Source organism: Rhyacophila brunnea, unplaced genomic scaffold (genome assembly GCF_057557595.1).
Source record: "Rhyacophila brunnea isolate RB1 unplaced genomic scaffold, BYU_Rbru_1.0 scaffold_5, whole genome shotgun sequence".
Classification (NCBI taxonomy): Eukaryota; Metazoa; Arthropoda; class Insecta; order Trichoptera; family Rhyacophilidae; genus Rhyacophila; species Rhyacophila brunnea.
The window spans coordinates 39,900,955-39,928,338 of NW_028233170.1; the positions used below are offsets into that span (position 1 = coordinate 39,900,955).

The 27,384-nt window shown below is 35.6% G+C and overlaps 4 protein-coding genes across 4 annotated transcripts; 2 read left to right on the forward strand and 2 right to left on the reverse strand.

Annotated features, from left to right (window-relative positions):
• Positions 1-596: 596 nt before the first annotated feature.
• Noc2 (Nucleolar complex protein 2) lies at positions 597-8,206 on the reverse strand. Its single transcript, XM_085955803.1, has 6 exons — positions 7,875-8,206; positions 5,082-5,323; positions 4,405-4,588; positions 2,958-3,787; positions 2,390-2,605; positions 597-1,246 (listed from the first exon to the last, which is right to left on the reverse strand). The coding sequence occupies exons 1-6, from the start codon at positions 8,095-8,097 to the stop codon at positions 725-727; spliced, it is 2,217 nt and encodes a 738-aa protein (XP_085811929.1). The 5' UTR covers positions 8,098-8,206; the 3' UTR covers positions 597-724.
• A 487-nt stretch (positions 8,207-8,693) lies between these two features.
• Positions 8,694-11,860, forward strand: LOC147066420 (uncharacterized protein CFAP97D2). Its single transcript, XM_085955805.1, has 2 exons — positions 8,694-9,534; positions 11,444-11,860. The coding sequence occupies exons 1-2, from the start codon at positions 9,469-9,471 to the stop codon at positions 11,669-11,671; spliced, it is 294 nt and encodes a 97-aa protein (XP_085811931.1). The 5' UTR covers positions 8,694-9,468; the 3' UTR covers positions 11,672-11,860.
• Positions 11,861-13,453: 1,593 nt separating this feature from the next.
• Positions 13,454-16,435, reverse strand: LOC147066421 (H/ACA ribonucleoprotein complex subunit 2-like). Its single transcript, XM_085955804.1, has 2 exons — positions 16,136-16,435; positions 13,454-13,771 (listed from the first exon to the last, which is right to left on the reverse strand). Exons 1-2 carry the CDS (start codon positions 16,369-16,371, stop codon positions 13,540-13,542), a joined length of 468 nt encoding a protein of 155 aa, XP_085811930.1. The 5' UTR covers positions 16,372-16,435; the 3' UTR covers positions 13,454-13,539.
• An 8,798-nt stretch (positions 16,436-25,233) lies between these two features.
• Positions 25,234-26,610, forward strand: LOC147066422 (uncharacterized). The gene has a single exon (XM_085956197.1). The coding sequence runs from the start codon at positions 25,234-25,236 to the stop codon at positions 26,608-26,610; it is 1,377 nt and encodes a 458-aa protein (XP_085812323.1).
• The last annotated feature ends 774 nt before the right edge of the window (positions 26,611-27,384 follow it).

Genomic DNA, 27,384 nt, shown 5'->3' on the forward strand with positions numbered 1-27,384 from the left:
TTTTTTAGGTGTTTTGTCATGTTATTTCAATAATTTTGTTCATAAAAATAAATTTTGAATAAAAGATTCATAATACATATACTTATTGTTTAATCAGTGAAGTGTATGTGTTTTAAAATGATGTCGGTAAACGTAGACTTTATCAATAATAATAATAAGTCAGAATAAAAAAAGGATGGTGCGATGACATCTGTGGAAAGTGAAAAGTGTTTTTCAACCATTAAAAGAATTAAATCGTCTTTAAGAAATACTTACCATGAATCAGGACAGACTTAACTGTCTACCTGTGTTAAGCATTGAGAAAAAACTTTTACCAACAGTTCCAGACTGTAATGAGAAGTGATTGAGGTGTTCGCTGAACAGAAACAACGCTGAATTGATATGCTTTTTAAATAAGGTAAGAAAATTTTTAGTGCACCCCAATGAAAGCAATTTTGGAAACCACCGGCCGCCACTGCTTGTGAGTCAAATTGCCAATTCATGTTGCGTAATTCACACAGTATTCAGTTCAAATTATTCATTTCACGTGACAGCAGTAAGTCTTAGTAAGTTTTTACAAGGAAATGGAACGTTACATCTTCAAAGAAACCAAGATATTACGTAAGATGATTGTATATATTTTATTTAAAACAAATGCTTTACATAAATTTTATATTTATTAAATAAATGCACTCGGTTTTTCAATACAAAACATACTTGTCTTAAAGATTTTCAGATTCCACCACTACCATTCTGATAAATTAAAATCTTCAACAACGTCAACATTTGTGTCATTAGTTTCTTCATTGTCACTTGTATTTTGAACAATCTTTTCCTTTTTGTTGGCTTTCTTTTTGATCTTCTTAGAGACGGGTTTGGTTTCTTGTTGTTTTCCTTGATGTTCGTCTTCGCTGTCAGAGGGGAAAAGATCAACAGGTCCATCATCTTCAGCCTTGGACACTTCGGAGTATTTCTTGATTCGCTTAATCGAAGGCAGCTTGTCCGATAGATCGTCATTCTTGGTTGCGCGTTTTCTTTTTTGAATCGTATTCAATTTGTTCCAATTGTCATAGTACATTTGCATCGGAGTACCATTGTTTTTAACAGTAGTCTCCCACGCGTTTATCAGTTTGATGTCACTTAGTTGGAATGATATTTTCTTCCTTTCCGTTTCAATAAATTTAACGTTCTCCTCTATTTTTTCCACTATCTGCCGAATTTTTCTGCAATAGTTGGCTACAGTGCAATTCTTTAGAAATTGTTTCATCTATGAAAGAAGAAAAAATATTTTGAAAAAGGTAGATAGGCAGATGCCGACCAATTAATGAAATTATCTTTTACTTTGAATGGTAAATAAAATAAGTTTTTTGCATTATTGAATATATTTTAGTACCTACTTTATTCTTAAAATTATTAAAAAAATATTTAGCTACAAAAAACTTTTGAAACGATAATATCTCGTATCTACAGTAAAACTAATCATAACTCTTCACTACTAACATTCACTATATATATATATCGACCATATCCGATCCTAATAAGATCATATGGGCCTCCACACAGTGAAGATTTTTGTATTAACAGAATTTTGTTTTTATGAGAAATGGATGTTAGTCACTTGCTCAACCTATTAGGTCCATACTCACGACTCCACACAAATTGAAAAACAATATGTGTACTTGCCAGACCCAGGATTCGAACCTGGGACGCACAACCTTATAGGTCGACGCTTAAGCCGCGCGGAAATATCAACATTCCACTGATATGAACAAGAAAGTGTTTTCATGAGATACATATTGAATCTTTTATCTATTGAAATCTCTTTATCACTGAACGGTATGTTATTTTGACCAATACCATAATACAGTAAAACCTCGTTAATAAGAACACGGATAATTCGGAATTCGCCGTATTTCGAAACTATAGCGAAAAAAAAGGCCCTAGAACATTATTTTTATATAAAACAATACCTTTAATTCGATTATTTCAGAGTCCTGGCATATACAAATATTCAATAAATCGTAAAAAAGTAAACTATTTCATGAGCCAGTCATTAAAAATATGATCGTAAACAATTTTTTTTCAAAATTTTAATATTTTCCCCCCATACATTTCATAATTCGTAATTAGAATTTTTTTTCGATTTTCGGTCCCTTGGAAGTCGTATTAACGAGGTTTTACTGTATTATGTAACTGATAAAATTTGAGATACGTTTCTTTGACCCTAAAGGGACGAATTGTGGTCTTGGCAGATTTCCGCTAGGACGTCTGCAGGCATAATAATAGTAAGTCCGTTTTTAAGTTTTTTTGGTAAAGCTATCTAATTTTACTTTAATAATAGTAGTAGATAATAAAATAATCTGGTTAGATGTACCTAATAGTTTAGTTATTACATGAAAATAAAACTCACTTGTAGTAAACATGGGATCACCATGTCTGGAAATGATATTGTATGTGAATATATGCTGAGTGTTTCCAACAAGAGAGCGTAAACATTGTCTATGACTGCATCTTTGAAGCCATTCTCACTAAGCTGAGATTTTGAAAGTCTTAAAATACATGAAAATGCCATCGGCTTCATAGAAACTTTCTTATGTTTTTTTCCATAGTCGTATGTTGAAAGAACCTAAAAAATATAACAAATTAATTATTACCAATAACATAAATATGTATTGTCAAGACTCGAGAGTATATTTTTTGCATAATGATTTAGTTTTATCATAATGTTAACAAAGTTATTTTTATCAATTCTACTTATTTGAGTTATATACCCCAAACAGCTGTCAATGTAAATATGTAAATCAATAAAAAAAATAACATTGTTTAAAAACCATTACATATATGTATGTAATGGAAGTTTTTAACTTTGATAAATATTATAGATCTACAGTGAATCTACTGATGAATAATATATTAGGAAAAAAATGTGGAAAGAAGAATATAGGTTTCAAATTTTTATAACATTATTGAATTCTTACCTCTAGTATGAATGGTAAAATCGGAATGAATATTTCTGAATCCTTTGATAGATTTACCAAAATCTGTGTGCAATGAAATCTTAACGGGAAATACTGAGCAGTCGGAATCAACTTGATTGTGTTTGTGACAATCATCACCAATGGGTACACCAGCGACTGCAGTTGAGGTCTTGTTTTAGTGAGAGTAAGTAATTCAGCCCAAAGCTGCATCGAATTCACAAATTGCCAGTTATAAACGGCCTGGATATTTTCCTTCTTGTGTAGAATAATAGCATTCCTCAAATGTATGGCCAATTGCCTGATATACAGAAACACATGTTGGTAAGAAACGTTCAAATCGAGAGCAAACATTTCAACCAATGATCTCCTCATAAAGCTGATCGATGGCCAAGTTCCTGGGCTGACGAATTTACTGTTTTTTACATATGTCATGTACATCATTTTGAGAACATTCTCCAATAGCATGGATTGGTTATTTCTCGTCACGCGGAGAATACACAGAAAAGCCAACACTCTCACTGTCTCTTCGGACGTACTCCAAAGAATTGTTAAACGCTTGAACAAGGCTTTGGCGAGTACTGGAAAACATCCCAAGAATACGGACATTTGATGGAGATGCTTCAATAAAATAGTGAGAATATTTGTCGATGTGATTCCTCCCAGGAGTTTGAAAAGGTCAATGAAGTACGATTTTAGAATTCCTTTAACTTTGACCCATCGCTTGCATTTCTGCGGATCTCTATTAGATTTTTGCAAACGCAATATCTTTTTCAAAGCGGGCTGCAGATATAAGACACACATTTGGACCACGGCATTGAAAACTCCAGATCCTAAAAAAAATAATTTCTACATTCAAGAGACCTCCAGAATTCAAAGACACAAAAGCCTAAAGGTAATATCACATATAAAATAAGGAAATTTAGTTTCTATGTATATTTAATTAATAGACTTAAAACAATTTATCTATTTAATTGTTCACGAGCCCATTGGGCAATTGTGTCATGGATAATGATATATTAACGCTCTCATTGTTTTCAAATGTACGACAGCTTTGAAGTGGCAAGGAAGCGAAAAATACTTGTTATCTCTTGAACTCACAATTTGACACACATTCACAATATCGGCTACGCACTGAGCTATCGCGAAGCCAATATAATCCTACACTATGTTTTATTGCAGCACAATAAACCTTAGGAATGGTTGAAAACATCTTCCATATTCAATGAAATCTAATTAGGATATGCTAGGAATTTTTTCACATATTTGATTTAGTTGATGGGCTGCAATAAAAAGCATGGTGAATGTTGCACCAGTTTTTAAATCATCAAAATGTATGTACAGATGAGGTCTCTGGAAACAAAAATGGCAGTTTCCATTTTCGAAAAATAGTGGTAAGTCAATAGAAATGTCCACAAGTACATATAATACTACAAAGGCAGATGCCAACCTTCGACTTTAAATGTTGTTTCTTCATTTGATTCAACAGAGCATACTGTAAGTAGAGCAGCATGAAAGGCTTTCACTACAGTAGATATTGTGGACAATTCCATTTTGCCTTGTGTTTGCAATGCCTTTTGCCATTCTTTCACCATTTTTAATGTAATTTTTCGGCCAGATCGGGGTTCACCATCCTAAAAAAAATCATAAATACAGATATTATTTTGTAAAACAGATACTGCTACAACATGGTGTAACTAGATGCATTAAAATGCAGCCCTCGTAAGCATCCGCTTATTCATGTATACGATTGAGTAGTTAAAATAAACTTGAAAGATTTATCTCATGCGGTATTATACCTTTAGGCTTTAACATTATATATCACGGTCTGGGTTAGGTTAGTGATCCATTTAATAACATCCTCGAAGACAATCAGGTTTGGGAAATCTATGTGGGAGAACTTGTAAGGCCAAAGGGGAAAATCAAGGACGGCGAGCAGAGGACTGGTGAATTATGTGATTGCAGTGCCAAATAATGCAGCATTCACTCGGGAGAATGGCAATCATTCTTGAGCAAATTGGGTATCTTAGAAATTAGGTTATACCGACTTGGATAAAAGACTATATATACAATGTACATAATATTTATTCTGTAGTAGTAAGTCGATATAGAAATAGTTCAACATACTTCAAAATCACTGTCATCACTTCCTTCGTGCAAAGCAGAATCTGGTTTGTGCAAGGCACCATCATCATCATCAGCATTTTCGGTTTCCTCTTTGTCTTCATTATCAGATCCATCAGAGTCAACTTGGAAGTTAAGTAGCTTTTGATCATTTTCCTCCAAAAAAGCATAGAATTCAGGATCTGTCTCTTTCAGTTTAGCAAGAGAATGCGCATGGGCTGTCGGATCAAGTTCGTCTGCAGAATCTGTAAGTATATTGACAGCATTGAGAATTATTTAATAACTACGATTTTCAATCAACCCTAGGAAATTCCACTCATCAGCAGGTCTATTCTTAACGGTTTCACTTTAACACGTTTCGTTTACAATCACTTTAACACGTTTCCGTTATTTTTATTGGTCCAAATTAACACGGAAGGCATTCTATAAACAAAACAGTTATCGGTGGCTATCTCTAATTCGTAATACAGCAAAAATTTAGTTTGGGAGACATCAGTCAGTCAGTCAAATTCGGATATGTTCGTGCTGAAGAACCCAAGCGGATAAGACCAAACACAAGCGGACAAAGTCATACCAGCGCTCTAGTCAGTAATGAGCCGAACACAAGAATTTTGTATTACACGTCAGACATATCAACATATCCTACAATTTTATTAGTCATCTCATTGTGATTGCAGTATAACAGTCGAATCATGCATGAAATGTAAAATTGACATACTCTCTCTCGTTCTCAATGTTAGCACGGCCAAGAGAGGGGCTGTTAAAAGATATCACCTTTTGACAGTTCAGACGGTTAACTTTATTACATAATTAACCGCCAGATTATGTAAAGTGATAAATGTGATATATTTATCACAACTAGCTGTTTTTGGGTGTTAAGTGATATGTTAGAATTAATAGGCCTACAGGTTAAAATGGACAAATAACATTAGTTTCTCGGCGAGTGAATTACTCTGCCAACGCTACTACGTTGATCACACTTTCACGGGATTTCAAATGACTTCTAGAACATAGGGAGTTATCAATGTACGATAGTATTTACTGCACTTTATTTCAGAAAGCCTTCAGAAAGTGTCTCCTGCACCTCGAGCAGTGCTCCAGACCCTCCCTGCGCCAAATGTGGTTGTGACGAGTGCAATTTCAATCTAGCGAGTGTACTTTGCAGTGGCGAAGACTCCAGACTAGGTGATTATTTGAAGCCTACCTTCTTAAGAAAAATATTTTTTAATTGCAAATTGACTTATTTATACATTATAACAACCCACGGTGGCCGCGTGGCTTAAGTATTGGACTATCATGCCATGGGTCCCAGGTTCGAATCCTGGGTCTGGCAAGTACACATATTGTTTTTCAATTTGTGTGAGTCGGGGTATAGACCTAATAGGTTGAGCAAGTGGCTGACATCCATTTCTCGTAAAAAAAACAAAATTTGTTAATACAAACCTCTACTCTGTGGAGGCCCATATGATCCTATTAGGATCGCACATGGTCGGAAAAAAATATATAATTACTTGATATAATCTATAAAATAATTTATTTTGCCAACGAGAGAAGCCGTATGTGTAGGATGTATTACACAGAAAATTACAAAACAATCAGCAAAGGTTTTAAAAAATATACTACAGCGCGCCATCTGTCTTGATGTAAATAAAGGTTGGATGTTTCAAATAATTCTCAAATTTTTTCATATGGAATTTACGTCACGTAGCCCCACCCAGTCTATCGAATTGTATGAACTAAGGTAAGCTCCGATTGCAGAGCCTAAAACTATATAATTAATAATTAGATAATTTAAAAAAATAATTTCTATGGTGTTTGAAAAAATACGTACCTAATTTAAACAGCTCATCACTTAATTTTATGTTGTCAGTGAGTTTTTGAAGTTTCATTTAATTAGTGTGTCGTTGTCATTGGTGTGTACTTATTCATTAGTAGTAATATCGTATTATCTTCTTATTTCTCGTAAGTATATCTGACAAGTGTGTTCTTTTTATCAGATCTCCACAGCCTACCTCTTTCCAAAAGTCACCCTTCGCCACTGGTACTTCGTAATGATTTTCCGAGGATTGTTTACAATATCATAAAATTTACATTTCACTAAGTAATTAATAATACTAGGCATATGACGGCACTTGAATTCAATTGCATCAAGGAAGTAGTTGGTTTTTGGTTAAAAAAATATCCTCACTATATGTTTATAGTAAATGCTACACACCACAGAGTTGACATGGTGCTGAACCGAAACAAACAATGAAACCTTCACTTGCCCTATACCTTGAGTCTAAACAACTCAATGTAACCCAAAAACAATTAGGTTGTGTTAGGTTTTCGGTTGTTTTCAGTGTGTTGTCAGGTTTTTGGTCTTAAAACATTTGAATCACAATGACAATAGGGAGTACCTACTACCTAGGTTCCCACTACCATCAGTCATGTATGTACAGCCGTGGATATGCACGGCCGCCTTCCATGGTGCTATAAATGTGTCTAAATTTTAAGTGCTCATTCCCGAGAGGAAGCCGCATAGGACTGATGCTGTAACCATACACCGTAGTGCTTAAAGAAGGACCACAAAATAAAAGTGGCATACCTATATATTTATTTAGCCAATATAAATCGTGCAAAAATTCTAGCCGCCACGCCAACAGTGTATGTTAAACAATCAACATTAGTAATGTTGCTTGATGATTTATGTTGATTTACTAATAATGTGGTGTAGTTGTTTACGGGATACAAGATGATATTATAGTTACCAATGAAAACAAGTGGAGTAATAACAAGTTAATAATTTACCCTTACCCTCATCGTCAATCGGCAGTTTCGGTGACTTTCCGTTTAACTGCGGAGAATCATCTCCATTTTCAAAATCTTCTTCCGAGTCCGATGAGTTGAATGCATCAGATAATGCAACTTCTTCATTAGGTTTTTCTTTTAATGCTTTCACAGATTTCTTCAAAAGTTTCTTTTTGGTTTTAACTTTTGACGTAGAAGTTGCTTTGATAATCTCCTTCAGTTTCGCCATTATTGTTTGATATCTTAATTCTTACCAATGCACAATTAGTGTGACTCGAAATCGAGATAACCTTATTTCATGTAAGGATGTCAACACAGATTTGACAATTTTAGGTTATGGATGACAGCATGAGCATTGAGCAGAGCATGTTGTCATTGTTGCTATACTTCAGACAGTGTTGCCAAGTCAAAATTTAAAATTTCAGTACATTTTGAGAAAAAATTCAGTAGATTTCATAAAATATCAGTAGATTTTGGAAAATGTAGTACATTAGATATAATTTAAGACGAATAAGGATAAAAATAAATAATAATATTAATTTATTGTAAACAATGATGATATTAATGGGTAAAATGGCGGTCTTGGGTAGAGTTACAATGCTTTCTTCGTCAATTCTAGTGTAACACATCAAAAAAGATCGTGCGTAAATCATTTCAAGTTTATTATTAAAATGATCATCAGTAAACTTACAATTATGGAGAAACACAAATATCAGTAGATTTCGTGAATTTCGAAAAAAATCATAAATTCAGTATATTGGCAAAAAAATCAGTAGATCTACTGAAATTTCAGTAGACATGGCAACACTGACTTCAGACAACTTCACATTTCGGACACATTAAAAAAATATTTTCCCATAGAATTTAGTCGCAGTGTCGTCAATTTTTTATTTTTCATTAATTATTTCTTTTTATTTGGCCATGTCCGATCCCAATAGGTTCATAATTATTATAGGCCTCCACAAAGTAGAGATTTTTGTTTTATAAGAAATGGATGTTAGCCACTTGCTCGACATATTAGGTCGATACTCTGACCCACCAAAAATTGAAAAACAATGTGTGTATTGCCTGACCCAGGAATCGATGCTGGGACAAGCCGACGCGTAAGCCGCTCGGCCATCGTGGGTATACTTTAATCTATACGGGTTTTTTTTACGAGGAATGGCGTTGTTAGCTATTTTCCCAATCCATAGGGTAGGTACTTGCATTGGAAATTTAAACACATTGAAAATATGGTATGCACATTTTTAACAAATGAGGTACTTACCTATTCGAACTCGTAACCGTCGGTGTCATTATCTATGTCAGAGGTGGAGGCTCTGTAATACTTTACAATGGAGCTACCTTATATTTTAACATAATAAGATGTAATTATTATAGTAAATTGCGTTACTTAATTGGTTTTATTCTCAAAATTTCAAGTTTTTGACTCGGTTGGGAATTAAACAAGGAACTGTCTGTTTATCGTAACGATTGTTGGCCTCGACCACCACTCCGTAACCGAAATAAATTAGAGTATAACCATGACAACCGATATGAGGCAATAAATTGATTTAACAAAGTTTAGTATAATAATAAATTGTTAGCTGAGAGTCTGAAAATGTCTAAAATTGAAATATTTGTACGGCCATTTGAAATACGAAGATATAATGACCACCGAAAAAAGGTTTGCATTGTGTTTATTGTACTTATCCCATTTTGTGGAAACAGTATAATATAGTATATTAGTAAATGGCGGAAGCGAACTGCTTTAATTCAAATTCACCCTTATTTGTTTACATGAACTTAACAATTAATTTCAAGAAGCAGTCTTAGAAAAACAGTAGGTATAATAAGATCCTCTCATCCAATTGTTAACCATTGATACCTCGCTTTGAAGATCAGCAGTTTACTTGTATATACACCCGATCCTCTTTTTGCACGACTTCAAAATAACACAGTTTAAAAAAAGTACTGTTAATTTTTTATTTAAACTGTTTTTTTTGCTTTAACACGGTTTAAATAAAAAACTAAAAATACGTATGTATGTATATATTTATCAAAAAATTGCGTTGCCGCAAAACCGCAAAAAACCGCACGCCACTGGTGCATACATATATTTTCACCGGATGCCGCTCAGATATACATGGCGCCACTAGTCAGTCGCTTCACGTTCGATACGAAAGACGCGCGTGCTTCGGCTTCAGCGTTACGAAATATTTCCAGCGATGAGTGATTTTTCGCTAGCGAAAAACAGCAGTACACGTTTATTGTCAAGTAATGACACTGAATGAATATATTTCTCTATGCTAAATTTAATTTAAAACGAAAACTATATAATATATTTAAATAATAAATAAATTAGATTTATTTTTGAGTTCAAGAATTTCGTATTTTGAATTAATTATAAGTAATGGAATGATACACCCCTGTTACAGGCGGGCTTCTCCCGGTGTAAAATAATCATTTAGTAGCTCAAGTCGAAACGTAACCCTGACCTCTAGAAACGGCTTCATAAAACATCTAATCTGATTCCTTGCTCAACCACGTAAGTATTTTTTTTTTTAATTTAAAAAGTAAAAATGATGATGGATGAAAGAGATAATTTTAAGACTAAATATAAGGATTCAAAAATAATAAATTTTGCCGCGCTTGTCGGCAACGTCCAAATTTCTGCGCGCCTGCGCCGAGGTGGTCCTCGTGATTCGTCAAATCCAAAATCATGCGATAAAATTTGGCCAATCACGAGAGTCCTTTTTGTAGAATGGCGTGGGTACGCGAAGTTGAGAAAAAGAAAAAAAAAATTAGTAAGCGTCCCCTTTCCGATAGGATAGGACCTGCGAAACTTATTGTTAAAACAAAATATGTAAACGTTTAAAGAAAATGTAAAATATAAGAAGACCACGTTACGAGCACGAAAGACCGTGTTTTATTTATACTCCAACCGTTTTAATTTTTTTTTTTTGTGAATCCGGGGTTCGATGGACACCTGAGCTAGCCGCTGGAACCCCGGGGATCTCAGGAACCTATCTACCATTTTTGTATGGGCACCTTATCTTTTTTTACACGGTAGTCTTTGGTACGTATCCCCCGTGCAAAAAGAGGATCGAGTGTACATTGAGAAAGGCGGTGAACTTTTTGATCCCACTTTGGGCTTAAATCATATTCTGTTCTATTTCAATCAATGTGTGACTGAATTTAATGTATGGAGCCACAACCAACCCTTGTAAGCAGTTTGGTTTTTTCCAAAACATTTATATAATGATGTGACCAACAAAAAGATGATCGTTGGTCTCTCTCTAATATCTACGTACCTGTGCAAAATTAATAAATTATTTACCATACATCTAATCGTTTCAAAAATCAATCCACAAAAACCTAAATCATGTTCACACAACAGAAAATTATGGAAACCTCGCAAATACCAGGAATCATTGTCATTTTATATACCTAGTTCATTTGTTTTAATTTTTGGATTTCGAAACTCCATTTATAACAATGATTATACAGTTTTTGAGCCCTCAAAAAAAAAAATGTTTTCGATTTATGTGATTTACAAGATACAATAATATGATGTAGGTATATCTTGTTTTTAGGTGAAGTTTGCTTCTCCAGCTATCGACAACGAACCGCCGTCAGACAGAAATCATGTTACCTCCAAATTGAAAAAAAAATTATGGGAGGAAGAGAGAAAAGATAACATTCAAAAAGAAAACTTTCGATTGTTGCAACAGTTGAGCCGCATTATGCAGATTAACCGCTTAGACAACCATTGGGTGGAAGGGAAAAGGGATAACAGTCGACCTGCAGTATTCGATATGTAAAACTCTGCCTGATTTTCAGGATGATATTTACAATAATAAATATATTGGCAGTGAAATGTTTCCCAATATATATCTTACTAGGTATTCAGCTTTCAACTGCAATCAATGTTGTTGTCTACATTGAGTTTAATCATTATATTGTATGTGGCATTAAAACAGTACTGATTAAATAAACGTTTTTTGTGTACTTTATCATATTATGCAATCATTTGAAAACTTCCATTAGCTAATGTTATTTTTTAACAGTGATAGTATGAAAATCAAAAATCCAAAAAACTTATTAAGTACAGTAAGTTCTCGACTTACAACGGGTTCCGTTCCGCCACTTCGCACAAGGTCGCAAGTCGAATTTCATTATAATAGGCATGTGCTTGTTGAATGAGGCGGCATACCTTCGACGAGCTATCGGTGTCTGAATCCATATTATAAAATTTTTGAACTGCATCATTGATTTGGCTAAAAGCTGCAAGTTCAATGAGTTCTCTTAGTACCTACTACAGTGGCTTTTACATCACAATATTTCTTTAAATTTCTAGAATGAAACAGTTGTTAACCAGTCTTGAAAAAGGCATTGTGTGATCCATGCATTTTTATTCTAATGATAATGTAGACTTATCGATTCCCTTGAAGGCTCTTGGATTTTTAGAATAAATCAGTTTATAACCGGCAACATTTCCACCCAACAATAGGGCTACACAATCTTTACATGCTTTAGCTTCTATTTGAATGTATCTTTACACTATGAGTTTTTATGATTATTTTTTTTAAATATTTCAAACCAGCCAGAGCTTTGCATTAAAATTTTGATTACAGTAATCACCCTCCTTCTTTTCTTCAAATGTGAATGTCTTGAATTTTGATATGTTATGTCCACAATGTTTTGTTTTCTTAAATAAATAATTTTTCGTATCAGTCTTCTCACACAATCACTGCTGAATTACCACATTTAAAAAACACGTCAATTATATCTAATGGCCAAGTACTCCAAATGCGCCAGTCACGGTGTTAGCACTAAATGAGTTGGCAATAGGGCTTCCAGAAGTTAGTAACAGCAAGACTATTTTCCTCAGCCTGTAGGATCTAGTTGACGTTTTATTATATCGTTGCCAATAGCTGTGACCCTCACTTTTCACCAATGGACTTACTGGATACTCTTACACAAACTGGCCAAGTATCATAAATTCCAATTTTTTAAGCCATTTGTAACTTGACAAAAAATATTCCAGCCAAATGCTGTAACCCTCTCTAAACGTAAGCCACAGGGTACGTACAGAGTAAGCTACTCAATTTGTAATAATAAGTAAATCCAATGCCCACAGTTTTTTTCACTTCCTGAAGATTTGATATATGAGGGTTACGCTACTTGGCTTGTACAGTGACAATATTTAGTAGTGGGTTTGCCTTCATCAGAGAACCTTAATTTCATTGGAAATTTAAGATCAATAAGACCAGGTGACCACACATGGGAGAATTGGTGAAAAATTCAATCATGGTCACCACTTGATGTTTCCAAATTTAAAAAAAATTGCAAGAAATTATTTTAATGCAAAATTTACTTAATATGTACCAGACTGCGAGAAGTGTTATAAATATCATATTTCAGATTCATCAGTTACATAAGTATGAAAATGCTTTCATCTTGAATTTTATGCAGGGGCTGATTTAGGCCCGATAGGCAAAAATCAAATCCGACTAAATATACTATTTTATTTCAAATATTTAATTAAAATTCTTCTAAGCATATTGCCATGATTACTGAGGTATTAAAAAAAAATATAAAAATGGGGACATTAAAATTTATTCAAATTACAAAAAATAATAGATTACGCAAACAATATGGATATTATATCTTATTCTAATTAAAAATATTAAAGAGGCATCGGTAGATTTTTCAATTCCGATTTGCATTCATCATAAAGATCTTTATAATCTTCGTGTTCTCGAATCAGGACCATCAGACAACCCCGTTTCACTCCCATGGCCGTCCCGATGTCTTGTCGGCTGGGCACATAGCAATATGGAATAGATTTATCCTCGCACATGCCAGGCATATGGCACATGATTTCAATCGGGGATATGTCACCAGCGAACACCACAATTCTGTAAAAAAAAATTAAATAAACTGATCAACCAACATGATATAATGTTCAACAAATCGTTACACAATAATATATTAAATGGAGGGGTTGGATTGTTGTTTGTCAGGTAGAAAGATTATGCTGAAGATATTTAACTATAAATAGAGAGATTCACGTATAGAACTGTATATAGCTAGCTTTTTATTGGCGGCTTTGATCAGGGTAGCCGTTTTTCCTTTCATAAATACATAATGATTTCATGACAGGATTTTCTGCATACAAAAACAAACTATTAGGGTCCCCTTTAACAAACTGCCATATAAATACTAAACAACATACTTACCAAAGTGTAACTTGACATTTTTTTGTTTGAAGAATTGAATACAATAGGCGGCCACAGACGGACAGTTTTCGTAAGAGGTTGAACATGCCAGTTAATACGTAATGGCGGCCATACAGTGACGGACGCCCATAGACGGACACTTTTCGACCTGTCAGATGTGTGCCATGTTCAAACTGCCAGCGACCCCCCATTCTCGTGTTTTTGTAAAACTGTTGGAATTTCAACTAGCCGAAAGTTCTCGAGTGACATTAGATGTTGGTAACGTAAAGTAGAATATACCGCGCGATACAAGTACGGCTGGTGTTGCTTGTTATAAAATACAAATTCATTTATTATTAAAAATATAATAATATTATGTACGCGGAGATCGCAAATATTATATTTTTTATTTATTTTTACGAGAGTAAAACAAAGTTATAGTTATTTATGTAAACATATTATTTTATACAATATAATATAAATGTTAAAATTTTAGAGAGCATTATAAATATTAAGTTATTGTGAAAATATAGACTAATAACTCAGTACTCAAATTTTATTTATTGTATGTAGTGAATATTACAAATTATTAATTTAAGACGTTCACAATATAAATTAATATACCTAATTGTGAATGACAATGTCGCTAAATCTAAATAAAATTTAAGTATATATTTTAATAATATCATAGTAATTAATTATTATACTAATAATTGATGTAAATATAATTTTGTGGCATGTTTAAATTTATTGTATATAAAATCAATACCTTTATAAATATTACCGTTTTCTTACTAAATTATTACTGTCCATTAAAGGGAATAATTTATTCAAAAGAAAAGATTATATTTTATATTTACACGAATGTGTATAATATTGTTTCGGTGAATCGATAAAATACACAATCCACTAGCGAAATCATGATTTATTTTACCAACGTCATAGGTGTGTATTTTATGTCAATTTGTTTCTAATAAAAACAATTATAACCATAATAAATTCAAAGTAAAATTATTCGTGCATCAATATCGTTCAAGTATACTCTACCTAAAACTAATTGAAACAATACCCCTGTGTAATATCTCCGCGAACCTAACCTCCATAGTTTTTGACACTTGCTCTGCCACAGACAATAACTGTACGTATATGGGCACGTCTGTTGACAGTTCGACAGATTTAAATGGGGTAGTTAAACTGATCTGTGGTGTGGCCACTGACGTACAGTTATTGAACAGTTATTGTCTGTGCCATGTTCAACCTGTTACGAGAACTGTCCGTCTGTGGCCGCCTAATGTGTACATAGAATATTATCAATAAGCTTGTCAATACTGTCTTATTTACCTCGCTTCAAACTGATCTAGTAAATCTACTCGTGCCCACACAAAAGACATAAATTTGTTAGTATTTTAATAGGTTTAGATATATTTTACTAATATAATAATATGAATTTGAGTTCTTTTTAACACTACAACAGGCCATGAGGCCAATGCCAGTAATGTAGTGAAACAGTAGTGCAGTAGAAGTGAAATGATCACATAAACACTCAGGCTTTGAGAAAAACACAATATTGTGACCTTATCGGGAAACGAACCCAGAGCCCCCGGGTAAAAGCCCAGTGCCCTACACACTGGACCACGAGAGCTTTGTATTGTAAAATAATAGTAATAAGAAAGCTAATATGTAGGTTAGCGGATTAAAAATGGTGGCCATGATCAATAGTAAGTATGAAATCTCCTGGTTTCAGCAGTAACAGGATTATTTTCAGTCATTGCCTCACTTCGGAAGAACGTGGTTTTCATGGACAGTTCACGATTTTCCTCCGGCCACCCCTGGAGTCAGCTGAGCGGCTTGTCAACAATCAATTACGTTAAGTCCAACAGGTGAGATTTTGATCACAGTTGTAATGTTTATAATATTATCAATGATAAACTGCTGTCATAAGAATAATATAAGTGTCCTTGAAAAAATTTCATATTATCGATTCCAATAATGTAGGGTTAAGAAACATGTTAAATTTAAAGTAAACAATGGTCGTAATGGAGTATTATAGTAGAACAATCATACCCTTTATGTCCCAGTCTTACTTGCTTTTGAACAAGCTTCAGACCGCAATTTAAGAACTTTTTCTGACTTGATGCTTTCTTGATAAGTTTGTAGAATTTTTTACTCAGTTTTTTCGGAGCCATCGGCTTGGCTATTAGGCTGCAGTTTTTTAGTTTATCTTCATACGATGAAGATTCCTCTTTAACAGAAATATCTCCCAACGATGCATCGACCGGCTCTGTTTTAATTTTACCCATTTTATCGATTAATATTGATTGATGAAGTTTTGTAGTGTATACAAACACACGTGGTGACCGTATTATCGGGATTGGATTTGATACCAGTGTTGCCAAGTCAAAATTTAAAATTTCAGTAGAATGTGACAAAAAAATTCAGTAGATTTGACAAAATATCAGTAGATTTCAGATTGTGAATACCTACTCATTGAATGACCAATTCTTTTCTGGATTTTCAAAAAAATACACGTAAAGTAATTAACGTCTCGTTTTTTTAGAGAAAAATACCGCGTAAGGTAATTAACGTCTCGTTTTTTTTAGAAAAAATTCAGAAAGTTCAAAAATAATTAGCGAGGGCTTCAAGAAATATTCCATTGCAAATTTATTTTCCAAATTTTCATTGCATTTCATTTCATTTCAGTGCATTAATCATGTCAAGTTTACTATTAACATAATCATGAATTTACTCACAAATATTATGGAAAACACAAATATTAGTAGATTTTAGAAAATGCAATAAGTATATCAGATAGGTATGATTTAAAAATAAGGAAAGAACTCACCTTGTGCAGATAACAAACGACCTTGATGCTACTTTAGAATATTATGGTCTTGTAATAATAATTATGAAATAAAATAACAATAATAAAACTATTCATCACCATCTATTTATTGTTTTATTTATTGTTTGTTTTCGTTATTATTGTTTTCTACACAAAATAATGTTAGTTTATTATACGATTTATCACTACACTTAAGTAGGCACCTAGTTATTTTTATATCACTGGTTTCACGATTACTACTAAGGACAATTTAAAATGTTTTCTGAATAACAAATGAATCAGGAAAAATATTTTAAGAAGTTCAAAAATAATAGGTCGTCGCTATAGGATTTGTTTCCCGAATATCCATTTTTGTCGAAATCGACATTTTAATGCAGTTCAATTTCTTTTATCAAAATCTACCGAAATCATTTATAAAAATAATATATTTTTATCTAGGAACAGAGATATTTTTTTAAAAAACCCGAATACGCCAAGTTAAGTTACAATTACTCCGTGGTGTCCTCCCGAATGTCCAACTATTCGTACCTGAATATCCAAGTTAATTTCGGTCGAAATATATCTCTGGCTGAGTGTTTATTTCCCGAATATGACTTTAGCCAATCAAACCGCGCTCACGCCGTGCATCTCGCTCCCACATTCACGCTGTCTAGCTCTAAAACAATCACGCCCACTTTCATATTTTTTGGCCGTCCGGAGACTTCTTTCAAATTTCGTCTTATTGATATTGTTTTTAACGTTACTATTGTTTTAATAGTGAATTCATCAAATTTGAAGAGATCATTCATAGCTGATACATCTCTAGTTCTCCCTGAACTTACAGTAGAGTTGTGGAAGTGAGTATTTTAACCTAAATAACTGCATTTTGTTTTGATAAATGACACAAAATCCCAACGGTTATATGAATTCTACAGTATGACCCGGCAACTACTATGACGTAAAAAATAATTATTATTTCAAATTATTTTTAATCAAACATTGTTTGTCTTTATTTTACTAATTTTAATCTAGGTATTCTTATGAAAATAAAGGCGATGCTATTATTTATAGTTAATTTAATTTAATATGTATGTTAGTAACTATTTATTTGGTGGATATTATATACTTAGGATATTGGTACCTACCTAATATTAGCAGCCAATGATAATTAATTTACACATGCTATTATTTTGTGTTGTTATTCCTTACAATAGTAAATATATAATATTTATTTGGTGGTTTGTAATAAGTTTAATTGTCAATTATAGAAATATATAGATATAATAATCTTACAGATATATATAAATAGATTTTTTTTTTTTGGAAAAAGTATTAATATAAAATTGTTAGCAAGTACGAGTAAGTACCATCATAAAATATTGGAGAAATGACCGTGACGTCGGTTAGTAATTGAAGTAGTAGATACCTTATAATATATTTTCTCAGAAGTGATTTTAAAAAATTATGTAAGTATGTTCAATTATTAGAATGGTACATTCTTAAATCTTGTGAATTATTCGTTCAATAAAAAAATAGTTAATTACTTAAAAACTATTTAATTACTTAATCCAAAAAAAATCGAAAAAGCGATTGCCGCATGTTATTATTACATACGAACTGGGGTAATTACGATCATTAAGTATTTAAATAGTAGAGGTAATTATTAACAATTATCGTGTAAATAAATATAACATTTGAGACGCGTACTTTTTGACCACTCAGTAATCTGTGGGCCGTGCAGCAATACGCTACGGTTTTAAATCCCGAACGTCCATGTTTTGTCCCGAATATCCATTATTCTGAGAGAGCGCTAAAAATTTCCCGAATATCCACAGTGAGTACTTGTAAATAAAACGCATTTTCTGTGCATTTAATGATTTATACCAGTATATTATTCTTGGAATCTATTCTTAGATAATGTTGCAATCATACAGTGTAGAAAGAATGATTGATAAATCTACTGATATTAAAATATACGACAATGAAATTTGTTTTTCGTCTCCTGTAAAATTGACATTTGGTCTATTCGGGAAACAAATCCTATAGCGACGAGGTATCAATATTAACGAACTTGTATTAATAATTTTAATATTGCTATAACTGCTGCTATCGGAGAATGCTAGAATAAAACTGATGAAAATTAAGGGCACAGTAGAAACCATTTTCGACTGTCTAAACACTCTAAACTCTAAACAATCTGATGAAAACAAAACTATAAAAAGTAGGTACTAGGTAGGTACCCAGTTGTTCCTTGTTCGAGTTTCGAGATCCCATTGTTTGGTGTAATTAAAATAATTCCTAGTTATAGAAAGGAAATCTCTCCATTCGCGATGTTTTATTCAGTTTTATTTTCATTCTAAATTTCATGAGAAAGTTTTAGTTATAGATATGCCACCATAAATTGTCCGGTTTTCGAATTTAGTACTAAGCTCACCACAGTATAAAAAATATTGAATGATATATCAAAATCAGCATGTGGCGCTCTCACTAATCGGAAGACTTATAAATTGTTATATCATATAATTATGTACATTCACCTTTACTTGCTGAAAGGTTCTTGATAAACCTGACCTAAAATTTAAAATTGCTATTCAGTAATTAATACCTAACCAAATTAAATGTTCAAATTTACTTTATGTACCTGAGCCGGATCCAAAAAGTATCATTCATTCGAACTTACGTGCATAAGAAAAATATTTGAAACCAGAAGAAAAAAGTTTTTTTGCGTTCTAAAAAAAATATTTGTGGACAAAAACCCTTTGTACTAACAATGATTGAAATGTTTGAATAATGTCTCTTGTTCTTCGGTTTCCTTCTTATCAGCTTATCACTTAACAATGATGCAATTGTTCATCCCCATTAAATTTTATTTTTGCTGGTCACACATAGCATAGCATTAAAATATAATGATTATTGAGTCATGTTACGTTATGGTGTGACGTTTTACGTAATAAATAATAATAGGTAGGTATTAATTTATTATTTTCTAAGCAATGATGATGTCAGTGGGTTAAAATGCCGGTATTGGGTAGCGTAACAATGCATCCTTTGTTAATTTAGAAGCGTGTATCCAAATCAACAAAGGCGTGCGTAAATCTTTTCAACTTTATTAATAAATTCACCATCGTTGACTTAAAAATATGGGAAATAGCCAAATATCAGTAGATTTCATGAATTTCGAAAAAAAATCAAAAATTCAGTATATTGGCAAAAAATATCAGTAGATCTACTGAAATTTCAGTAGACATGGCAACGCTGTTTGATACAGTGTTGCCATCTTTTAAAAGTGGATTTATAGTACAGATCCTCCAAAATTATAGTATTTGGGGAAAAAATATAGTACACGTTGTCATCTAGTCGCTGTTGATTGGTTTGTCGAATAGACCAAATGTCAAATGTTCAGGAGACGAAAAACAAATATCATTATCTTATATTTTAAATACATGGGGTATTAAAATTGTTGTTTTTACACCATCTGAATGCTGTATTCATTACAAAACGACTTAAAGAAAAGAATGGTTCGGGTCCGTTTAGACACAAAAAAACATTCTGCATTAAATGGTAGATTTCGACAAAAATGGATATTCGACAAACCAATCATAAAGCGACGCTGTTGAAAATGTATAGGTTTTTTGTTTCTCAGAAAAAAAAAATAATGAATTTGAGAAACCCTTTTTATTTAGGTACCTCTTCCAACCAGAAATGCTTACCGTAGAATTCAAGAAACTTCATTTTAAACCAAATTCAAAGGATTTTTTACGTTTTTAGAGCAATTTTATTCCAAGTTCTTCAAATCTTATATTGCGAAATTGTAGTACTTTGTACCAATTTATCGAACGGAAATCTCGAAATTTTAGTACTTTTTACATATTTTTTCCGATATTCAAAATTAAAGTATTTTGGGCGTACTATACCTGTTTTATATCGTACATAGTACGCGGACCAAAATTATAGTACAAATACTATAATTATAGTACGGTTGGCAGCACTGATGACCATAGACTAAAATACTCCAAATGACAGAATTGACAGTAGCAACCAATAGACAAAATCAGAAAATGGGTTTGGCCATAGACAAATATAATACAATATACTATATGCCGATGATACTGTGCTGATTGCTGATAGTTAAAGAGTTTACATCAACCGATAGAAAATGTTAATGAGGTCAGTAATTCTTATGGTTTAAAAATGAACCTCAAGAAAACAAAACAATTACTAGTATCAAAAACAGCGACACCAGACACCAACACAAATTTTGTCATTAACAGCGAACCAAACGAACGTGTGACCCATTATAAATATTTAGGTACATGGGTCAATGAGAAATGGGACCAGTCTCAGGAAATAAAAACTAGAATTGAGATCGCAAGGAGCGCCTTTCTCAAAATGAGACGCAGCAATCAAGATCTTAACCTAGGTCTGAGACTGCGTATGGTACGTTGTTATGTTCTCTCAATTATTTTCTATGGTATGGAAGTAGGGACGCTAAACCAAGAGATGTCACGGAGACTTGAAGCTTTCGAGATGTGGCTGTATAGACGCATCCTCAAAATTCCTTGGACCGACCGGATGACAAATGTTGAAGTTCTCAATCGAATGGGGAAGGACCGAGAAGTTCTACGTTGTATCAAAACCAGGAAACTACAATACCTACCTCGGCCACATTATGAGAGGACAAAAATACAGCATTCCCCAACTCGTCATTCAAGGAAAGATCAATGGGAAGCGTAGCAGAGGACGGCGCCGCATTTCGTGGCTAAAGAACCTCCGTGATTGGTACGATTGCAGCTCCACCGAACTGTTCCGGGTAGCAGACGACAAAGATAAGATCGCCTTGATGGTGGCCGACCTCCGCTAGGGGATGGCACAATAAGAAGAAGAAATATAATTTATTATGGGGAATATATTCGCACAATTGAATAGACTGTTTTCACAAAGCGCTGACAACATTTAAAAAGATGTCCGTCACATCGGAAATGGATGATATTCACAAATAACTACAACTCTCGAATGATCGATTTGCACTAAGGTAAAAGTAGTCTTCACGTATCAATATACTATTGTAACTAATTAATCTTAAAAGAATACAACCACTAAGAAAATTAGATTTAATTGTTTTGGCAAAACATAAGTATCTATTAGGTACCTACTCTCAGATTCAAAGAATACTAAAAGTACCTTTTTAAAAAGTGACGTTAATTAAAACTTAGGTAATTGTGCCGCAGATACCGTCATGAGCTTTTATGATTTTTTTTTTTACGAAAACAGTTTATTTCATGTAGACAATAATTATAATAAATACCTTTTTCTGTCGGCGCATAGATTTTTCGATCCAATAATTGTTAATTTAAAATTTGAAATGCTCATACATTTTGATGCATCATTATCACAAACTAAGATTATATTAGGTAAATATTAGGTTGTGGAAGGTTAGGTTAGGTTAGATTAGGTTGGGTTAGGTTAGGTTAGATCAGGTCAGGTTAAGTTGGGTTAGGTTAGGTTAGGTTAGATTAGGTTAGGTTTTCTTTAGTCTATGTACGATGCGAATGACGAAAGATCCCGGCGAGGAGAACAGGTAGAAGTGGCCTAACAAAAGGCAAGGACATAGCTGCCTCCCTGAAGTAATGCATAAAAGCGGATTCCGGGGGGGGGGGGGGGCAGCTGAGAAGAGGAGGGGGGTGTTAGTAGGTAAGAATCCCACACTACCATCAGTCAGTCGCCGCTGACTGCTGGTGGTGTCTTAAGGAGATTTCCCCCCGCCGGGAAAAAAAAAAAAAAAAAAGGTTAGGTTAGGTTCCTCCCTGCGTCTGTCACCTTGCCGTCCGGTCCGGCAGTCACCAAGAACAGACAACGTCTTTAATCCAAGATAAAGTGGAAGGCATCGTGCTGATGGATGAGTGGTCTGTAGACGCAAAATAACAGGCCGCAAACGATCCCTCATAGGTACTTGCCAACCCCTATGAGTATCCTGGCTTATCCAGCTAACCGGGGCTCTGGTCGGACGGACTTTTTTCCCCCTAGCTACTCGTGGGATAAAATATGGAGGAAAAAACTAAAACAAACTATGATATGTCGAAGCTACGAGGGTGGGTCAATAATTCCTTAGAAAAAAGCATTAAAACAGTTTTTATTTTTGTATTTTTTTTTATTTCTCAAAATAATCTCCTTGGAGCTCAATACACTTGGTAAGACGTTTCTCATTTTTTTTAAACCGTCAGAAAAATAAGTTTTCGGAAGGTCCTCAAAATAAGCATTTGTCCGATCGATGACTTCTTCATTTGAAAAAAAACGTTGTCCACTTAGCCATTTTTTTAAGTTTGGGAAAAGGAAAAAGTTACTGGGGGCTAAATCTGGCGAATACGGTGGGTGGTCGACCAATTCGAACTTCAATTCTTCAATTTTAGCCATTGATCGTAAACATGTGTGAACACGGGCATTGTCCTGATGAAAGAGGATTTTTTTCCTGTTTAAATGAGGCCGGTTTTCTTCAATTTTGTTTTTTAGCTGGTCCAATAAAGATGCATAATAATCCCCTGTTATTGTTTTTCCTTTTTCCAAATAGTCAACGAAAATAATTTCACGTGCATCCCAAAATACAGTAGCCATAACCTTACCAGCTGATTTTACGGTTTTCGCCTTCTTTGGACATGGTTTGCCTTCGCAATCCACTGCTTTGACTGTTCTTTCGTCTCGGGAGTATAGTGGTGTATCCATGTTTCATCTACAGTCACAAAGCGACGAAAAAATTCATCCGGATTGCGTTGCATGAGCGACAACAGGGCTTTAGAGGCCACCACCCTATTGCGTTTATTGTCGACTGTGAGCAAACGCGGCACCCATCTTGCAGAAACTTTTTTCATGCCCAATTTGTCATGTAAAATAGAAATGACGCTACCTTTTGAGATCCCTGTAACCTCAATTATCTCACTCAACTTTAATCTTCGGTCACTTAACACCATATCGTGGATTTTATTGATCATTTCTGGTGTAGTCACCTCTACAGGACGTTTTGAGCGTGGTTCATCCTTTGTTGATGTACGACCACGTTTAAATACATTTAACCAGTTATAAATAGTTGCAAGTGAAGGAGCAGATATGCCGTGAACTAAATCCAACTCATTTTTTATTTCCTTTGCTGTTAACCCTTTTATATTAAAATGTTTAATAACAGCTCTAAACTCAATTTTCTCCATTTTCCATTTTTCCATTTTCCACAAGCAATTTTTTTTTAAATGTACGAGAAACACACAACAACCCGACCAATCTGATTGAAACTTCGCAGCATACTGAATCGGTAGTGCCGCTGCATGAAAACAAGCCGCTTACAGTACTAGTCGCGCCACCTGTCGGCTTTTCTAAGGACTTATTGACCCACCCTCGTATTTGACATACTAGATGGGCGGGTAAATTCTTTAATGGTTTACATTAAAGAAAAAACCAACGTACACGCCCCAATTCAAGAAGAGCTAGCTGAAATCACTAGACTGGTTCGCGGCGTTGCTGCTCATAAGGATACCGCAAATGCCCTTTCTGGAGAGCTGACAGTTGTCAAAAATGACAAAACAACGCAAACAGAATACAAAGAGAAGAAAACAACCGAAGAAAACTGGCAGAAGGTCGCTAAGAGGCCAAGAAAAGCCAAAAGAGTGCCTACCAAACATGAGGCCTCCCAAAAGACGAATCAGGCTGTAAAATACCTGCCTCTAGCCGCCAAGATAATGGAAGTCTCGGAAGGGACGAAATCACGTGTCAAATCATTGAAACGGCGATCGCCTCCTGGACCCAGGAATGAAGCAATTCAGATCCAAACTGAAGGCTCTTCTTTATCTTATGCCGCTCTTACGACGCTCAGCAAACTTACCCGTAGCGTCACCGTTGAGATACGCGACATTGACGGCGCAACAGATGAGGGTGAGCTCCTTTAGTCGCTATCGGCCGTTTCACCGGAGATAGGAAGGAATGCGAAAATTTTGTCATTGAAACCTGCCTTCGGAGGAACTCAACTGGCAATCGCCAGACTGCCAAGAGGGGCATCTACCGGACTCATCACGGCCGGAAAAGTGCGGATTGGCTGGGTCAACTGCAGGCTGAGACCGCGTGTCCATCAGTCGCGGTGTTTCAGATGCCGTGGATTTAGACACGTGGCAGCCGACTGCAGTAGCTTGGTGGACCGAAGTAAGGAGTGCAACCGGTGTGGCCAGGAAGGCCACAAAGCAGCAGTTTGTCAAAACAAACCGAACTGTACGACCTGCGCTGTCTTAAAAATGAATTGTGACCATCAGACAGGCAGCAGAAACTGCGCAACCTTCAAAGCGTCATTAGAGGAAAAAAGGAAAAAATGTTAAGACTCCTCCAAATCAACCTCAATGGCTGCCAGGTTGCCCAAGATCTGATGGTACAGATAGCTGAAGATCGACGAGCGGACCTCGTGATTATCTCCGAGCAATACCGCGACGCAGCCAACAGGTGGTATGCGGATACCAACTCGAGATCCGCAATCTACGCACCGATTGGCCAGCTACGCATTACAGGTATTGGAACAGACAGAGATGGTGGCTGGGTATGGGCAGAAACAGCAGAGCTGAGAATATACAGCTGCTATTTCTCACCAAACTCTTCTCTCGAGACCTTCGCAAAGGATATCCAACGCCTCGAAGACGACGTGAAGATGTCCACCTTACCAGTGATCGTCGCAGGGGATTTCAACTCTAAAGCCCCAGAGTGGGGTTCAGCTACCACAGACAGACGAGGAGTGATGCTCTCGAATATGGCATCCCACCTGCACCTGCACGCAGCAAATACTGGTAGCAGAAATACTTTTATTCGAGACAGCAGTGGCTCGGTCATCGACATTACATTTGTGGACGAGCCTATTGCAGGAAGAGTAAAAGATTGGCGGGTCCTTGATATTTACTCAAACAGCGACCACCAGTATATCAGCTTCGAGGTAGAAGAACATTGCACTAGACAACAAGCAAAAAAGACAACTGCTGGTTGGGGTGTCCGACAACTCAACTTGGAAGCCTTCGACGAGGCGGTTGAAGCAAGACGAGTCGACATAATAAACGCCATAGATAGCGGGACGGGGGCTGAAAACGTGGTCCGATCGCTCAATGATTCACTACGACACATCTGCGATGCATCGATGCCAAGGCGCAGCGGACACACTCAATGCAAGCCAGTCTATTGGTGGACCGACGAAATTACTGTGATTCGTCGTGAGTGTCTATCATCCCGACGCCGAGCGCAGCGAAGTCCTTACAACGAGGAAAAACGGCTTGCTTACCGCGATGCCAAAAAAACATTACAGAGAGCCATCAAAGAGAGCAAGGCGAAATGCTGGGCAGAACTGTGTCACTCTATTAACACCGACCCATGGGGAATGCCCTACAAGTTAGTGCGAAACAAGCTCCGGAAAACAACCGTTGACCCCTACCTCGAGAACCCAAAAAATCTGGAGTCTGTAGTAGATGGACTTTTTCCGTGGCATCCTGAGAGAGGAAATCAGACAGCGACAGACCAGGACGACGTAGTTATTCCACTCTCTCGGGCTGAACTGATAGAAGCAGCAATCAAGTCCGAAGGAATCTTTGCAACTCCCTGGAAGAAGCAAAGACTCGTGCTCATCTCTAAAGGGAAACAAGGCATACCTGGCATTCCTCGTATAGACCACTCTGCATGCTGGGCGCAGTCGGGAAACTGCTGGAAAGACTAATCCTACAAAGACTCCAGCAATCCCTAGAAGGCGAAGAGACGGGACTATCGCCGCAACAGTATGGGTTCCGACCAGGTCGATCCACCATCGACGCGATAGCAAAGATCGTAGCAATGATCCGGGATGCATGGCACGGAAGCGTAAAGGCCTGCAAACATTGCGTACTGATTGCCCTGGATATTAAAAATGCCTTTAACACGGCCAATTGGGAAAGGACCCTCAACGCATTGATCGAAATTGGGACCCAAGGACATCTGCTAAAACTAATAAGCAGCTATTTCTCCGATAGGGTACTAGAGTATGACAGTGCCGGCAAGAAGTGTGAGCGAAGCATCACAGCAGGGGTTCCTCAAGGTTCAGTATTAGGACCGGCCCTGTGGAATGCCATGTACGATGGCCTGCTGAGGGTGCCCATGCCCAAAGAAGCCATAATGACAGCATTTGCTGACTATGTGGCTATCCTTGTTACGGCAAAAACGGTACCAATGCTTCGCCTAGCTGGAGAAGAAGCCATACGAAGCGTGAAGAAATGGCTGAAGAATGCGGGACTCGAACTAGCCGTCCAGAATACTGAAGCTGTCTTTTTCACAAGACGAAGAAAGCTGGCTTCCCCAACGCTCGAGGTTGACGGCTTCGTGGTACCATTCTCACGATCTCTACGGTACCTCGGAGTGCAGATCGACGATAAACTACGTTTTGCGGAGCACGCGGAAAAAGCAGCGTCAAAAGCGGCGAAAGTAGGCGAAGACCTTGCCAGACTCATACCTAACATAG

Bases quoted from the DNA above. Each gene is read 5' to 3' on its own strand.
- LOC147066420 (XM_085955805.1), top strand. From the start codon at position 9,469: ATGTCTAAAATTGAAATATTTGTACGGCCATTTGAAATACGAAGATAT. The intron at 9,535-11,443 runs GTTTGCATTGTG...TCTTGTTTTTAG, and splicing joins ATAATGACCACCGAAAAAAG to GTGAAGTTTGCTTCTCCAGC.
- Noc2 (XM_085955803.1), bottom strand. From the start codon at position 8,097: ATGGCGAAACTGAAGGAGATTATCAAAGCAACTTCTACGTCAAAAGTT. The intron at 3,788-4,404 runs GTTGGCATCTGC...TATTTTTTTTAG, and splicing joins AACAACATTTAAAGTCGAAG to GATCTGGAGTTTTCAATGCC. The intron at 1,247-2,389 runs GTGAGTTTTATT...CTTCTTTCATAG, and splicing joins TGATCCCATGTTTACTACAA to ATGAAACAATTTCTAAAGAA.
- LOC147066421 (XM_085955804.1), bottom strand. From the start codon at position 16,371: ATGGGTAAAATTAAAACAGAGCCGGTCGATGCATCGTTGGGAGATATT. The intron at 13,772-16,135 runs GTATGATTGTTC...TTTTTTTTACAG, and splicing joins GTAAGACTGGGACATAAAGG to AATTGTGGTGTTCGCTGGTG.
- LOC147066422 (XM_085956197.1), top strand. From the start codon at position 25,234: ATGTTAAGACTCCTCCAAATCAACCTCAATGGCTGCCAGGTTGCCCAA.